This window comes from Denticeps clupeoides, chromosome 3 (assembly GCF_900700375.1).
Source record: "Denticeps clupeoides chromosome 3, fDenClu1.1, whole genome shotgun sequence".
Taxonomy (NCBI): Eukaryota; Metazoa; Chordata; class Actinopteri; order Clupeiformes; family Denticipitidae; genus Denticeps; species Denticeps clupeoides.
The window spans coordinates 16,853,040-16,870,558 of NC_041709.1; the positions used below are offsets into that span (position 1 = coordinate 16,853,040).

General features: G+C 40.8%; 1 protein-coding gene across 5 annotated transcripts in view; it reads left to right on the forward strand.

Moving 5' to 3' along the window:
- Positions 1 to 17,519, forward strand: part of ttc28 (tetratricopeptide repeat domain 28) — a 144,549-nt gene that overhangs the window by 80,415 nt on the left and 46,615 nt on the right. For all 5 annotated transcript variants that reach the window (XM_028971084.1, XM_028971083.1, XM_028971085.1 and 2 more), the window contains 3 exons: positions 2,980 to 3,127; positions 8,841 to 9,113; positions 11,308 to 11,438. In XM_028971084.1, coding sequence (XP_028826917.1) covers positions 2,980 to 3,127; positions 8,841 to 9,113; positions 11,308 to 11,438 — 552 coding nt within the window. The remainder of the gene's footprint in view (positions 1 to 2,979; positions 3,128 to 8,840; positions 9,114 to 11,307; positions 11,439 to 17,519) is intronic.

Below are 17,519 nucleotides of genomic sequence, written 5' to 3' on the forward strand. Positions count from 1 at the left end.
GCTGTCTGAAGTCTGTTTTAGTCATTATTATCCTGCCGGCTGGGGGGCTGTGCTTACAGGCTGCCTCCACAAGCACACATCTCAGGCACAATCAATGTTATGGTGGTTGACAGGAGTCACACTCCACTGAATGGAGCATCTTAATGGAGGTCTGCCAAATAAAGTAAAGTAAAGGTACTTACTCTGCTCTTACTTCTCAGTTGCTTCGATTGGCATTATTATGCAAGACAAGCTGTTTAAATTCTCTCGTTAATATCTCTCAGTTGAAGGCCTCTGAAAATGAAAGTATGCATGACTGACTGGTACAGCTGTAAAATGCATTAGTGTTACTCATTGGGAGAGTGTGGTGTTATAGAAAATGGAGATCCCCCCCCTCCCCGGACATTCTGCGACTGCTCAGCTTATGATAGTCTTATGATAGCTGACAGCAGAAAGGATGGAGGACAGTCATGGCAGGTGCCAGGGTTAGGGTGAGCAGTTGGCCTTTCCATATGCCACCTTCCTTCAAGCCAGCTGTCTGATCCACTTCACCTGATCCTCAACTGTATTGTTCCATTCAGAAAAAACACCCACAAAAAAGACCAGATTTTCTATATGTGGTGATGGGGGTATTTATTTATTAAAATACAAACATGTGATTAGTTGGTTTACTGCATACCTGTAATGGCTTCGCTTGTAATGTATATTATTACATTATGAAAGTGAAGTGATTGTCATTGTGATACACGGGAAGCACAGCACACAGTGCACACAACAAAATGCTTCCTCTGCTTTTAACTATCCACCCTTAGTGAGCAGTGGGCAACCATGACAGGCGCCCGGTGTGCAGTGTGACAGGATGGCACTTTGCTCAGCCTTCCTATTACAGGTCCACTTCCTTACCCACTAGGCCACCACTGCCTGATGTTGTTCACATTCTGCAATTAGGTTTTTTATATTGTCACATGATGTTTTCAGATACAAGAGTTAAGGTCTCATACACCTGTGTGGATGCTTTGATATATGAGGACGCTTCCTGAAAGAAGACTCACCCACTTTGATTCTATTGTTTGCGTGAAAATACGTCACGGTGCACAGCAGTTCTATTTTTAAAGGGGAATTTTTATGCCACTGCCAGAAAATCACCAGGAAATGCCATTATGATAAAATTGATTGTTCTGCACTGCATCGATGCAGAATCGTCCATGTTTGCATTGCAAAGCATCGATTATACAATAAATTGTAACACCTCTAGTAAATAGCAGCTTGAATGCTCATTTGTGGCACTTTTTGTTAAAGTGCCATAACGTCTTTTGTTTTCTGCATAGTAAATGAGCATAAATGAGATAAAGATTGCGTGATATAGTATCCCCTTGTTCCCCTCTGTTAATTGTTCCTCTGTATGTTGCACTACTGAATGTGAATGAAACAGTGGTTGACTGTTGAAAATGTCTGTTTTTCTTTTTTTTCTTCAGTCCTGTCACTGCCTTTAGCTGTACATTGAAAGGCAATTAATATTTTATCCACCGCAGTGGCCTGCAAGGTTCCGTAATAACATGGTTAGACCAAAAGGTTAATGTGTTGAATTCAATCTCCGTCCCCATTCTTCTAACTTAAGTCGTCTGAAAAGACAGGATGTCTCTGTAATCAAAGTGTGCCCTGTGCAAACCGAGAGCTGATTGCAGTTCTCGCTGTAAATGCTGTCACGTCTCGACCCAAGAGCGGCTCCTTCCAAAACTGTAAGTGAAGATCTAATAAGAAAGGGCCATCTGGAGGTTGTGCTAAAGTCCCTTTGCAGCCCAGCCGCCTCATTGTGTGCAAGACCTTGTTTAAACAGCATCGTCCTCTGGGTGAGTGTAGTGAAATTGGTGGCTATATCTATGGAGCTGAGGGTTACAGGGGTGAAAAGACTCAAATTAAACAGGAATTGTGTGCCACGTGTATTCAGTTGGGGATCTGCTCTGGGCCTTGTAATGTATGGTAGGCCTCTGTTTTAACAGTGCGAAGTTGTGGTGACGCACTACTATAATACTCCTGCTTTATGTGGTTTATTTTTTTATGTGCCATCAGTGAATCAGTGAATTTCTATCAGTGTCTGGCCACCTTTTGGTGCTCAGGGTCAATGTACTCCAGACCAGATCTGTGCATTTGTCTTGTCTTTCCCTGTTTCTCATGGTTATTTGAACCTGTGGTTAAATGAATAAATGTGACCAGAATTGACTTTGTTGCTTCTCAGATGCTAGTCTGCCTTAATTTTAAGTTTAAAGTATGAAATAAAAAATGCTGATGCTGTGTGCCGATAAAGTGCGGTGGGAAAAAATGATTATGGTTGAAATATGCTGTGAATCAAATAAAACTGTTAGGGTAAACTTGTGGAATGCAGGGAATTCTGATTTGGAACTACTGAATTTGCACTCATCCACAACTACATTTTACATAGTGCAACAAAAAAAACCCTCCTAAGTATCAATTTTACATGGGCCCTATTGGCTATTTATATCCCAGTGTGTTTGCTGGTACCACGTGAACATGACAGTGTTGACGTTAATGACCTCCCCCTGACAAATTTGCATTATCTTTACTGGCTATTGAATAAAAGGCCTGATTGAAAAGAATATGTCGTTCATCACAGGGCAAACACCAGTAGGACACTTCTTGATTTATGCCGCCATAAATCTGTCATTGCAGGATTTGTTTCATTCCTGTCCCTATTTTGGATTTGGCACCTCCTCTGGTTGCTAAGCAAGATGTCAGGTTTTTCAGGTTTAGGCAGGTTTATCAATAGTTTTGGGGTGTTTTTGTTCAGATTTATTCTCTCAGAAAACTTTATTGATCCCAAAGTAAACTGTGTACATCATACCTGCACAAACACACAAAATACAGTATTGTGTACAGTTTTTTGTATTATTATTGTAATTTTCTTGGTGTACAGTTCTGATATCAGTGTAGCATATATCGGTGTGCAGTATTGTTATAAACTCTTTTTGTCTCCCTCTATAGGCATACTTCCGACAGGGTGTCGCCCTTCAGTACCTGGGGCGACATGCCGATGCACTGGCTGCCTTTGCATCTGGTCTGGCCCAGGATCCAAAGAGCCTGCAGCTACTGGTGGGCATGGTGGAAGCTGCCATGAAATCCCCCCTGCGCGGTACGTATCCTTCTGTGTGTCACAATGACTGTCAATCCAGCTGTGGCATTAGGTATCTGTTATCATAAAGCGGATATACGGGCTGCTGTCTATCAAAAATATCTGTGGATGCCACTGAATGTATGATGGAAAATAACACTGTCACTCCATTACAACAACAACCACTTCACTGTATTGACCCATATTAAAAATGTGGTCCATCTTACATTCAAGGTCTAGACAAAAAAGGTTGTGAGTTTGAGTCCTGGCTCGGGCCTTGTGTGTGCTGAGTTTGCACGCTCTCTGCGAGTTGATGCGGGTTCTCCGGTTACCTCCCACTGTCCAAAGCATGAACACAAGGTGTGAGTGAGTGAGACAAAACAGTATGACAAAACAATTATAAAAAGTGAGTGAGAGTGATTGAAGGTCTGTCAAAATTAACTAAATTGTAGTGATTTAGTAAAAAATCAACCACTGTTGTCTATGTCATAGTTTTAATTGGGAATTATACCAAGCTTTAGTTTTAAGAATGAATCGTGAAAATTATTATTAACTCATTTCAAAGTGTGTGATTAATTTGTTAAAAATGTAATTGATTGACAGCTCTAATGGTTTTATAACAAATGCTTTATACTAGTTTAGAAAAAGATGGGTCATCTTATATTCAGGGTTGTCTTTTATTCAGGCCAAAATGGTAATTTCTGTTGCAGATGTCAGCATAGAGGAGACAGTTTGAATTAGACATTGCGGACGAAAATAAATTTTAGTCTATTTGGTTATTGAAACACACATGGGGATGTGTACCATTATGCAAATGGGCTTTATTACTTTGTCACGGATAAAAATGTTGTGGACTGCACAGCAATGTCACACCGCACCCTTCACTTTCACTAAATGAGTTCTCACTGGAAGACCTCCCTGCAAGTAATGGATGTTCTGCTTTTATGCAATTGGGGCCGTCTTGTTATATATCTGTCTCTGCATAATGCCACCTTCTCTGGCGGGGCATTTTCTATGAATTTGTGATAAATAGCTGTCGAGGCAGAGAGCACACATCTGCAGTCCCTGAATAAACTGATGTCTCTGCTTGAGGACAAAGCAGCGATAGCACAGAAACCCATGGCCCTGGGACAGCATCCAGAAAACGACCCAGTTTATCCGTTAATTATTTACCCCCATGCTCAACAGAGAGGATGTAGATACAGACATAAGCAGGTGCTTGGTGAGTAGATTATGCAGATCATTTCCTCCATATCTTCTTCAAAAAGCAGGAATTAGTCCTCATCGAGTGATAAGAAGTGACTGGACTATCTCTCTCTCTCTGTCTGCTTCTCACTTGTTGGGCACTCTTTTTGAACTGGTGCTAAGTACAGGACTACATACTGTGTGGGGCTTGTTCCCTAGTGTACAGTTAAACTTCAGGATTTAGTAGATAAGCAGATAAAGTAGCTGCATAGTAATTATCTTGAAGAAGAAAAACGAACTACTTTTTATTTGGTGTGTAATTATTTGGGTCACCCAGAATATGATCTTTAATGATGTTTTAATAAATAGATTCTTAAATGGCTGGAGCCCAATGATTAGAAGCTCTCATGCACGTTAGTTTGTCATTTTGTCATTTTTAAACCTGCACCCATCAATACATCACATGCACAAACATCATTAGGGCCTGAGCACCTAGTGCATAAGACCAAATTGAAACCTCTAGGATTATCATTGTTTCCTCAAAATAAGCCTGTTTTGATGGCCTACACATGCTTGAAAACTCATGAAACTTTGCACGTCAGGAAATTTCTTGTTTTACGTGCATTGTTCCTCAATATCTAATTATATATACCTCTTAAGTCTTGGTACAGTGAGCTTTCCTTGTTTGGCTTATTCGTGGCATCACAGAAAATTTCAATTATTCACCATATCAATTAATTTGCTGTCACTCATGCAACATCCAATCTTCACCAAATTTCATGATTGGTGAGAGTCTAGACCTGAAAAACTTCAGGAATAGTCAAAACGCCACTTGGAAACATGAAATGACATGATTTACAGTTTGATTTATTAGTCGTTTGCCCAGTTCTCCTTGAAGAAAATCTGTATGAGCTGAATTTAATTCTGTATATCTGAAATGCTGTAAGCAGCATCCCAAACATTACCCTGAGTTGCATAGCAGTGTGAGGGCCTGATCATCACTGCTTGCAGTTTTAATTAAAAATTTTATTTCTTTATGTAAATTTCTTTATGTAAATCTTTGACCTTACACAAGCGACAAGTCCCATGTAAATAGTGCCCTTCCTATAATATGTTCACAATTTCTCTAGTCAGTGTCATCTGTGCAAATGCTGATTCTTTAATGAATGCCATCCTCATCCATCTCATCCAGGCTAGAGAGTAGGAAGTCTGAGGGGACAAGGACTCCACAAATTGCAGGTAGTGAAGCGCAGAGTCTTTTCATGACGTTCAAAGTGGGGAAGTTTCTTTCTGCCTATTACAGCTTGGCCATGAATTTGTAGTGGGGTCATTTGGGGTGTGCTGATAAGAGCTAATCACTGAACATCCAACATTATATAATGAACCTGCAAGTCGTCTGGTATGGCTTTTTTTTAATGAGCATGATTGTTGCAATCGTATTTGTGTGTGTATGTGTGTGTATGTATATATACATACACACACGATTGCAGTCATGGCCAAAGGTTTTGTGAATGATACAAATTCTGGTTTTCACAAAGTTTGCTGCTTCAATGTTAATTATAATTACAAGCATTTTATAAGCTTATAAGGGCTTCTATTGACATTTACATCCCGTTTTTGCAAAGAGTCAATATTTGACATGCTGTCAATCAACTTCTGGCCCAAATCCTGACTGATGGCAACCCATTCCTTCATAATCAGTGCTTGGAGTTTGTCAGAACTTGTGGGTTGTTCGTCCACCCGCCTCTTGGATAAAGGTCTAGGGAGTTTCCTGGCCATGGACCCAAACTTTTATTTTTTTGTTTCCTGAGCAACTTAGTAATCACTTTGGCCTCATGACACGGTGTTCCATCATGCTGGAAAAGGCATTGTTCTTCACCAACCTGTTCTTCGAGGGTTGGGAAAGGTTACTGGTGGTGGATGTTTTGATACCTTTACTTTACTTTACTTTATATACCATTCTTTATGCTTTACTGTTGCATGCTTTATTTTTTACTTTATGCTTTACTGTTGGCTCAAGACAGGACTGACTGTAGCCACGTAAACGATCATGGGAGAAGGGCCTAAGTCAGCAATGTGACCAAGCACCTGATGGTCACACTGTCAGAGCTCCTGAGGTACTCTAGTGTCAAAGGAGAACCTTCTAGAAGGACAAGCCTCTCTGCAGCAATCCACCAATCAGGCCTGTATGGTAGAGTGGTCAGACGGAAACCACTCTTTAGTAAAAGGCACATAGCAGCCCACCTGGAGTTTGACCCATTGATCTCCAGGTCAATAAGGAAGTAGCCCCATAATCAGAAAGTTGTGGGTTTGAATCACGAACTGGCAAGGTGCCACTGAGCAAAGCACCGTCCCCACACACTGCTCCCTGGGTGCCTGTCATGCCTGCACACTGCTCACCAAGGGTGATGGTTAAAAGCAGAGAACACATTTTGTTGTGTCACCGTGTGCTGTTCTGCAGTGTTTCACAATGATAATCACTTCACTTCTACTTCACTTTCCCAGTGAAGCATGGTGGTGGCAGCTTGGTGGTGCAGGAACTTGGAGACTAGTCAGGACCCTAAGCAAGATGTCAAAGGAGTGGCTTCAGGAGAACTATGTGTCCTCTAGTTCCCGGCCAGAGCCCAGATTTGAATATGCACACACATGGATTGGTGACTCTGACTTGGCCATAGGTGTGAGTGAATGTTGGTGTGTGAGTGAACTGCCTTAGTAGTGGTACTTCAGATAACAGTTCACTGATGCTCATCAGACCTGCGCCTGGCAAGTAGTTGTATGGGACACCTGCTGTGATGGTCTGGTGATGGTCTGGGCTAATGGGGGCTCTCCAGTTTAGTGATGGGGACACTGCTGTAACAACGTTAAAACCGAGGTCCCCGTGGTAGTAATACAAAGTTCTATGTGGTAGAAAGTACAGTTTTTTTTGTCTGTCACACCTCATATTTGGCTTGTGGTATCTATTGTGAATGTTCTATTTCTTTCTGTAGATCGATGAAAGTGCATTTAGCTGCAATCTTATTATTAACAAATGTGAAAAAAACCCTGAATAAAATTATGATAAAACTATCAATTTGAAATGATTCCAATAATCAAAAATATAGATTTTCTGCATGACTTTATAGACAATGTTGTGCACATAAGCTTCAGCAAGGGTATAGCCATTAGTTCTGACCTCAGCTGAGATGCTGCTCTACAGTACACTGGCCTTAAGCTTGTGACCACAGCAATGTGTGTGTTTCGTCTGTCAAGATTTGTTTGAAGAGATTCATTTTTTGACAGAGAACACATCATGTACCAGGAATACATATTCCCTGTTTTCTTGCTGTGCCTATGTGTGTGTGCATGTTTTCTTGGTGGGTTTATCTTCCCTATTTGATGTGAGCTTATTCAGGTGGCAAAAACATCAGAAGCTGAGCAGAAATGTTGCTCAAAAGCCAGTGACACTCGCCCTTGTCTCGTGACTGCTGAAGTGACTCAAGACTGTTTTGCCTTGGGGGAATGCAAATAGATGGGGGAAAACATGAAATGCAGATTTGCACTGTCACTTTTTATTTCTTTATTTAGCAGCTATCTAGTGGGAAGTTTGACAGGTATCCATTTTTTTCCTGTTCACATGAAAAGCCACGTTAAAAGATGCAGTAAGAACATTGTTGTAGTGGGCCATTTAAACTTTTTTGTCGTCTGGTGTCTTGGGTAAATTCATTTTAAAATATATGTTTTGATGTTATTCTGCTTTTTGACCTTGGTGTAATTTTATTTTTATTTATAATGTGATTGGAAAGGCTGATCTGTCCTGTGCTGATTTATGGAAGAGCTCAGTTGCCTTCAGGGAGACCCTGGTGGCTTTGAGCAATCGCTTTATCCTCTCACTCTCTCCTGCACTGTCACTACTCTGAAGAGAACATGGTGATCGTATCATTTGTCCATGGCACAAGATCTAATTAGACATTTGTGTACAGTGGGCTAATAATGTACTAATGACACCCCCTGTTAAATGCACATGACCAAGGGCATCTTATCTGCAGGGGTGCACTGGCCCATCTGGTCTGCTGTCTCTTGGTCAGGAATCCTATTATCAACATTGTCTGCTCATTACAAGGTAATCACATGTGTGTATAAAATTCCTTGAATGCCCATTTGCCCCTTTTAGTGTAACATGGTTTGGTATCAGCACTGGGGTCCTGTGGATGCAGAAATGAGGCCAGTTGTGCCACCTTTTAGCTGCACATACCTCTGAGGGGTGGTGGACAATAAGCACACTTGTGAGAATTTTAGGTTACATTTTTGAAAACAGAATGCATTGATGATCCATCTGTTGTCATTGTTGCTAAGCAACATCATCTGGGCAGTAAATGCTTGAGAATGGTAGGAGAAGCTTGTCGCTGTATATTGTGAGAGATAATAAAATGAGACAGATATTTGATACTAAGATCTGATTCTGAGATTATATATTTTTATAATGTCCCTTCTGCTATGAAAGTTGGAAACTATCCGTGTCATTATTTGGTTTAATTACTTTGTGCTTTTCTGTGTTGGTCCATGAATGCAGAATCCCTGGAGCCCACCTATCAGCAGCTGCAGAAGATGAAGCTGGACAAAAGTCCCTTTGTGGTGGTGTCTGTGATTGGCCAGGAGCTGCTAACTGCTTCTCATCACGGGGCATCCGTTGTGGTGCTGGAAGCAGCTCTGAAGATCGGCACCTGCAGCCTGAAATTGAGAGGCTCTGTCTTCTCCGCCTTGAGCAGTGCCTACTGGTCTCTGGGCAACACAGAGAAGAGCACAGCCTACATGCAGCAGGACCTGGAGGTGGCGAAAACCTTAGGTGAGGAACAATTATGTAAATTTAGTTCCAGCTACTGGCTATGTCTGGCTATTCTACGAATGACTAGAATTTCTGATTCTTTCAGTTTTCATACCTAGATCAACATCTGTAAATGTCAGTGTGTGTTAAATGAGCACACCTTCAGATCTGAATAAAACAACACAAAACAGGAACAGGATGGCAGACAGGACTGTGGTGCACAAAACTGTCCACAAAGGGTAATCGAAAGTGCAGAGCTGAGAACAAAGCACACAGTCCAAACCAGTAATCCAAAGGGAGTAGTCCAGCCTGAATGGCTAATCCAAAAGTGAAATCCAGAGAAAATGGTCCAAAGGTCAAGTACAGTAAATCCACAAAGGCTAAGAAAGAGGCATTGTTTGAACTACAGATGGGGCTGTCAATGGAAGAACCATATCAGAGTGTCCAGGTGTCATAGCCAGCGTTTTATCCTAAGCAAAGTGTCTATAGGACATTTCTCTTTGTGATGGGCGGGACATTTTTGATAACACACTTTACTTTATCCCCATAACTAGTGGTCAGAACTATGAACGAGATTGACATGTATATTGGGGCAAAAAAGTATTTAGTCAGCCACCAATTGTGCAAGTTCTCCCACTTAAAAAGATGAGAGTCCTGTAATTTTCATCATAGGTATACCTCAACTATTAGAGACAAAATGAGAAAAAAATCCAGAAAATCACATCCTCTGATTTTTAAAGAATTTATTTGCAAATTATGGTGGATAATTTGTATTTGGTCACTAACAAAAGTTCATCTCATTACTTTGTTATATACCCTTTGTTGGCAATGACGGAGGTCAAACGTTTTCTGTAAGTCTTCACAAGGTTTTTTTGCTGGTATTTTGGCCCATTCTTCCATGCAGATCTCCTCTAGAGCAGTGATGTTTTGGGGCTGTCGCTGGGTAACACGGACTTTCAACTCCCTCCAAAGATTTTGAGATTTGGGGTTGAGATTTGGAGACTGGCTAGGCCTCTCCAGAACCTTGAAATGCTTCTTACGAAGCCACTACTTGGTGGCCCAGGCAGTGTGTTTGGGATCATTGTCATGCTGAAAGACCCAGTCACGTTTCATCTTCAATGCTGATGGAAGGAGGTTTTCACTCAAAATCTAACGATACATGGCCCCATTCATTCTTTACTTTACAGGGGTCCCTTTGCAGATGTTTTTGAACCCCCAAAGCATGATGTTTCTACCCCCATACTTCACAGTAGGTATGGTGTTCTTTGGATGCAACTCAGCATTCTTTCTCCTCCAAACACGACAAGTAGAGTTTTTACCAAAAAGTTCTATTTTGGTTTCATCAGACCAGTGGTTGGTGAATGCCCCCTCAATTCTATAGGCTCAGATGTTTCAATGCCGATGGGAATCTGCATGATTCTGGCTGCCATATGGTGACAAAGGCTACTATTAGTAGCGCACTAAATAATCATGGATTACAGAGAGCTCCAGGCACATAGTTATTAGTTGTACAGTAGTTGAGGTAATAATGTGGTGAGATGAAGAATTCACATACACCCTATTGTAATTAGCATGAACACTTTCAGAAAATATTTAACCAAAGGAAAAAACAGAGGTGTGACCCAAGGGAGAGATCTTAATCATCGATTTAATCATCTTGAGCATTGGCTGCACAAAGTGTACCCTCCTGAAGGAGACAGTGCGGGTTTTGCCACATGCTTTCAGCCCCAGTGGAATAACGCTTGACTGGATGTCTTTTTGTCATAGTCACTCGCTGAGAATGCTAAGGAGAAATTCAAATGACCTTGCAGGGACCAGTAGCTGCTCCAGCACTTCCTGTCATTGCAAATAAATGGGCCATATAAAATTAATTCTGGTGCTAAATATAATTTGGGTTCCCTAAATGTCTCTGTTATGATGGGCTGATGGAATCTTAATGGTCTAAATTAGTGGTTAATCAAATTAAGATAATACATCATGACACATACTGTAATTTGAAAACACCACATTTACATGGATTTGAATAAAGATGGTTCTGGAAATGTGGCAAGGTTGATTATAACAAGTGATGCAAAAATCATGTAAAAAAGGATACATTTTCTTTTCATTTTCTTTTTAGTGAATGTTGGCTAAAGTTTGAGCTAAGTTGTTTTTTGTTGTGTGTGTGCATGTGTTAAGTTGCTGTAAACCTGACATGAGGTTTCTGCTACTGTAGGTGACCAGGCTGGAGAATGCCGTGCCCACGGAAACCTGGGGTCGGCGTTCTTCTCCAAGGGAAATTATCGTGAGGCCCTGACAAACCACAGGAATCAGCTGGTCCTCGCCATGAAACTGAAGGACAGAGAGGTAAACACTGTGAATGTCCAAGGCTTGGGACCAATGTTGGGACATCATGTGCTACCTACTGGTGTTCTGTTCAGCAGTGGAATGTGCAGGATTCAGCTTTTTATTTATTTACATCTTGATTTCAATTAGTGACTATTATATCTTAATCATTATTAGACTATATCCAAAAGTTAAGATTAAAGAATGCTGTAAAGGTACTTGTAAGCCATTAGAGTGCTGATGGACAGATGGACATCATTCTTCTGTAAGAATGTACCTATGCTGGTAGTGAACATGCTTCTGAGGCATTATCCCAAAATATCCCATACAGTCAGTGATGCTCACATTGTCACTCATTCTAGAATGATTTTTTCTCATCGCCATCAGTACAATCGTACCTCCTCTACATACATTAGAAATGTAAGTTAGAAACGTATGAAATGTGAGATGCTGTAGTTAGTAACAGGTCGAAATGAAATCAGCTTCATTCATAAGGCCCCCTATAGCAGACATAAATATATTCCTGTTCACACATGGTAGCCCATGCTGTCATCAATTAAAGGCTCCCCCACTGCACTCACACCTCCTCCGAGCAACCTGCTGCCCCAGTCCAATGAAATGGAGGATGTCAGGTTCACATTATTTTCCTCCGCATGAGAGGATAAAGGTAGGAGTGAAAGGGGTGTGCAGGTAAGTGAGACAGGGAGTGTAGATGGTTATTTGTGGTCCTGTGTGTTAGGCTGAGAGAAACTGGGCTGTTCTCACATCTGCTGTCTTGGTGACCCTTGAGTTCATCACTCAGCGTGGTCTTTAGAGGGTTAGAGGGGAGTTGGCTCTCAATCACTGGTCTTTTATTCTAGAGTAGAGGACTTCCCCTTCAGAGTTGTACATATAACAATAAATATTTATAAATAATTAACAATTTGGCATTATGGCACCATCTGGAGGACACACCCCTCAATGAGTGGGGGGCACTGAAATTATAAAACCCTGATGTGGACATGAATCAGTTGGCTTGAAAAACTGTTTTGTTTTACTGGGGTTGAGATCTAGCTGATGAGCTACCATCCATGATGAGAGGTCTGTAGAGACCAGTCAGAAACAATGGAGTGAGAACTAATTTGAGAATATGCAATAAATAATATAGATGGAGAAGTAATGAGGACCTAGTACCAAACCATGAGGGATGCCGCAGTCTGTGTGAAAGTCCCACAAGGTTTTGGCTTATTATTTACCTATGTTGACTTTTTTAGATTATCACAGTTGCAGTGTTCTTTTTGGTATTCTTTATTATTTAAGGAAGTTACACTAGATGTAGTCTGTCTGATAATAATCAGGTGAGCAAATTGATCATTACATAGTGCCAACAGATTGTGGTTTCCAGACTGAATGGAATGAACTGGAACATGCACATGTTAGTTGTTCTTATATGTATTGTATGTTCTTGTTTAAATTAGGATATCAAAAAATTTTAAAAAGGTTGTTATCATGAGTAACATTTGTGTGTTAATGAAGGTTGTAATGGCTTGAGATGATTAAGCTTGTTTTTAGGGGACCCCCCCACACCCATGATGATCTCTGTGCTCTTCAGTCTAATGGCATCATCTGTCCCAAACTATCCATGTTCATCTTGCATTCAGCGGTGACCAACTGTGTGGCGAGCTGTGGCCCCAGGCACTGAATGTTGCCAAGAGAAGACATTTCGTAAATGACTTTCCTGCCACCCGGTGTAGTTAGTGGTTTGTCATGTACCATAATGAGGTTGCATAGGAATGCACCCAGGGGTAGAGCTTAGGCTTGCGAGGTGAGAATGATTAAAATTGCTGTCCTAATACATTTCTGCTCTCCTTTGAGACAAAGAATTTAATAGTTTTGTTGTGAGGCTGCTGCTACATATTGCCAAAATTTAGAAATTGTGCAAAAAAGGTCCATCGTATTATGGGGTTATAACTGCTTCAGCAGGGTGGTTTGAGGAGAAGGGGGAGCCGGATAAAAATGTTGTACACAAAAGTGTGAATTCCACCATGGACGAATAAGAGTCAGTGAGGTCATGTTTTTTTACGCTTCAGCCTCAGGAAATACCCTCAGCGTGCTTCCGCCATCAGCTGCGGACTTGAACTGGAGCATAAACACTCCCACAGCTAATTCAGACCCACTGTTCTGCTTTGTACAGTGGGACTATTCTCCATGTGTTACGTGCAGATGTAACTTCCTGGCACAGATTTTTGGGGAAAAGATTTTTGTCCCAGATGCAGCTGTTGACCCCAACCTCTTGTATGTAATTTTAGAAACGCTTGATTTCTTTTATGTATTTGCTTTATATACGTTCCTTAAATTCTGTGAGCAAGCTAAGCCAGCTGTTTGTAGATCTCTTTCACCTCTTGTAGTGCTTTTAGCTGCTGAATGGGCATTTAAGCATCTACTTATAGCAATTGAAAGTCAAAGATGGAAATTTGAGCCATTCAGGGGTAATAATCAATGTAGAAGAAAGAAACTGACTGTGACTGTTTGCATTATTCATCTTCTACATCTCTACTGCTCACAGTTTCAGGTGGAGGATAAGTAAAACCTAGATCAAAGATACAACCACACACACACCGACACAATCCACAAGGCACAGAGAGAAACAGCTGCAGTGTGAGCAAAAAAGTTCAACTCCAGTTCTGCATCAAAAAGTCAGACATTGTGCTTAACTCTGCAAGTCTTCACGCCTCCTGGTCCTCATTATGTATGTGGCATTTTAATCTCATTTAGCTGACATATTGTTCATATGTTCATTAGAAGTCGCAATTCAGGATATGACAGCAGCCATAATTGGTTTTGTTTCAACTGCTTAGAGTTTGACTCCCCGGCTGATCGGTGATTGGGAGGCATGCAGACTGTCAGCTTGTTAATTGGTGGCAATACAGTAAGGACATGTTTTTCATAGTTCGTCAGGTGTGCAAGCTAGCTGATGATAGAGTGTGTTTGTGTGTGTGTGTATGAAATTGTTCTTTTGTTCTAGAGAATTGGAGAGAATCTGTACAAATGTTATCTTAAGAACAATGTAAGATAAAAACCTGGTTATTTAGGAAGCAGGAGTTTACGGAAGAAATATCATATTATTTTTACCCATTTGTAATGTACACTGTTATTACTGGGATCCTGTGTGTTTGCCCTAATTTGTTTTCTCTTTATGCTTAGAATGGGCCTTAGAATGGGTATGGATATATGGCCTGATAATAACACTTGTCTCCTGGAAAAGAGGAACCAGGTGCCACATGGAAATTTAGTGAGGAGGAAAAAATCTATTTCTTTTTTTACTCGTTGTTCTTTCATTCTGTCATTTTGTGCCACTGTGTTTTGTTCTGAATCAGGTTCCAATCGAAAAATCCAATATTCTAATTCAATAGAAGATATTTTTGGATTGGTTGAAGATGCTGTGCGTTTTTAGTAAAGGATGTTCTGTATCAGTTTGGTTGAATCTAACTGGTGTTTTTTGGGAAGAAGAATGTTTGTGTCTGAAGGTCATCAGCAGTTGTGATTCTGTACGCCTGAAGCTGTATCCCCAGGAGGATGGAGTACTTCCGACAGCTTCCTCTGCCGGAGAAGTTTACTCTCTCTCACACACACACACACACACACACACACACACACACTCCTTGGTGCGAAAGAATATGCTGGGATTTTGTGTTTTGTCTGTGTCATCTTGCTCAAGGTGGCAGAAGATCACGACTCCAGCAGGTGAACAAACAGGATGTTGTCAGAGATTAATGGCTGCTCTGTTATTGACTACTTTCTCCATCCTCTCTCATCCACCCTTTATTAACAAGTTTGCCTTTGACTATTTAATCAATGTGCAAACTCATTCTGCTGGCTGTAAAATATGGAGTATAACTTTAGAACTGTGTCAACAAATGTAAATATTTACTTTATCCGGAGTGATTTACAGTGTGCTTTTATTTCACCATCTATGAAATAATCAGTTCTGGTTCACTAGGACCCCAACTATGAATACAATTTTATTACATGAACCCGACTAAAAGAAATTTACAAGTTACTCTATGTATTGTGTAAAGCAAAAAGTCTTAATATGTTGTTTGACTACACCCAGTGATTGTGTTGTTCTGACCTCAAGGTTAAACATTATGGTTGACATTATGGGCGCAATGCACATGTACATCGATATTGCATCGAAGCTGTGCAGACCATAATCGATTTTATCACAATGACTTTGCTTGGTCAGAGTTTCACGCTGCGTGGCGCGGCACCCGGTGGCCATTACGTGCCACCAATAGAATCCAATCAGGCAAATTTTCTTTCTGCCCCTTCAAAACATACACGAAGTGAGGATGGAGGAAAGGCTGATCCTAACAATCTCTGAGTGTCCAGAGATCTACAATACAACATAATCGTCTTACCGTGAGTTTAGAAAAACACACATACTTTTCACGCACCCACAGCGCATTCAGTCTGAAAGTGGCTTACAATTTACAGTACAACAATAATGTCAGTTCAATTTACCTTCTGTCACTGCAGTGAAATTAGACATTTTGTTTTGAAAACAAGTGGTTACAAGCAGCCATCTTGGAAGAGAACAATACAAAAATTTTTTGCTCATTGTAGCAAATAAACGCATCCATACAGATGTACAAGACCTTAACTCATCTATTTCAAAAACATCATGTGACCACGTATGGGCTGCATCGTGATGCATTGATATCGAAGCACTGAAAATCGCAATCGAATCGAATCGTGAGATCTTGTGCAGCAGGAGAAAAGGAGAGGAACGAGTACTGAGCCTTGAGGGATGCCAGTGGAGAGTCTGTGTGAAGTAGACATGGATCCTTTCCAAGTCTCTTCAGAATGGACAGGAGAGTCTTGTGGTTAACTGTATCAAGGAGAATAAGACTTTTGCTGATCTGGCTGCATGTAGCTTCTCAGAATCACCTAGAAAGACCGTCCCAGTTGATTTACTAGCTCTGAAGCTAGACTGGTTGTTGAGACATTTGAAATGATAGCTGATTGTAGACACAGCGCTCAAGGACTCTAGAAAGAAATGAGAGAAGAGACACTGGTTGGATGTCTGCAGGATCAGCTGTGGGTTTCTTTAAGACTGTTGTCACATGACCAAATGTAATTGAACCATTTATGATGTGAGAAATGAAGAGGATAAGGTCAGGAGATATGGGTTGGAGCATTGTGGAGGGGATTAGATCAAATGGACTTGTGGTTGGCTTGCCTGTAGATATGATCTGTATGATTTCATCTGAAGTAAGCTTTGAAAATGGTTCTATAGTAGTTGTAGAGTCTTCAGAGGGTAGAGTAGGCGTTGTAGTGGTGGAGAATGTAGTGGAGAATCTTCCCTGTGAAACAGTTAGCGAAAACTGCTGTTATGTGTTGATATGAACACAATCTCTTTAGCATGGTGATTGCAGCTAGAATAAACTTTCCTATTAACTAGATAACCTGCAAAACCACAGGTTCATATCAGACTTATTACAATTGCAGCCTTGAGTAAAACTTTCAGTTGCTCTGTAGTACTGACCGGAAATCTTTCCCCCTCTTTTTTTATGTGTTTGGTATCACGACTGTTGTCGCTATAGTATTAATAATAATATTAACGGTTTATCTAATATAAAGGTTTATCTAGGTGTTATTATAATCTAGTTTATATTGCATTACATCTTGTAATTGTGATTTTTAGTTTAAGTTGAAATAATTTTTTAATGGACTTCTGAACTTTTTTGTTGCAAAAAGCAGTTCTGCAAGCACATCTGGCCTTTGTGATTAAGCCTTTTTAAATGGCCAGTTCAACAGCAGCACTGTTGAGCCTGGGGCTGGAGTGGCTGAGGAGGAAAGTCATTTCGAGGCATGGAAGAGTGTCCTGCAGCCAGCACGATCAATAAGATTCCTGTCAGAAAGATTAATGGGAGTTTTAGGAAGTCCATTTTAATGAAGGCAAGAGGAAGAGGGAGAGGGAGGGTCAGAGAGAATTTGTAGAGTGTGATTCCAATTGAGTCTGGTCATGTTGCTGGTGATCGGATGAACCCAACAACGGGAATTATGCATTCAAGGGCAATGACAGTGCAGCTTTTACAGTTATGTCTGGACCAGACATGT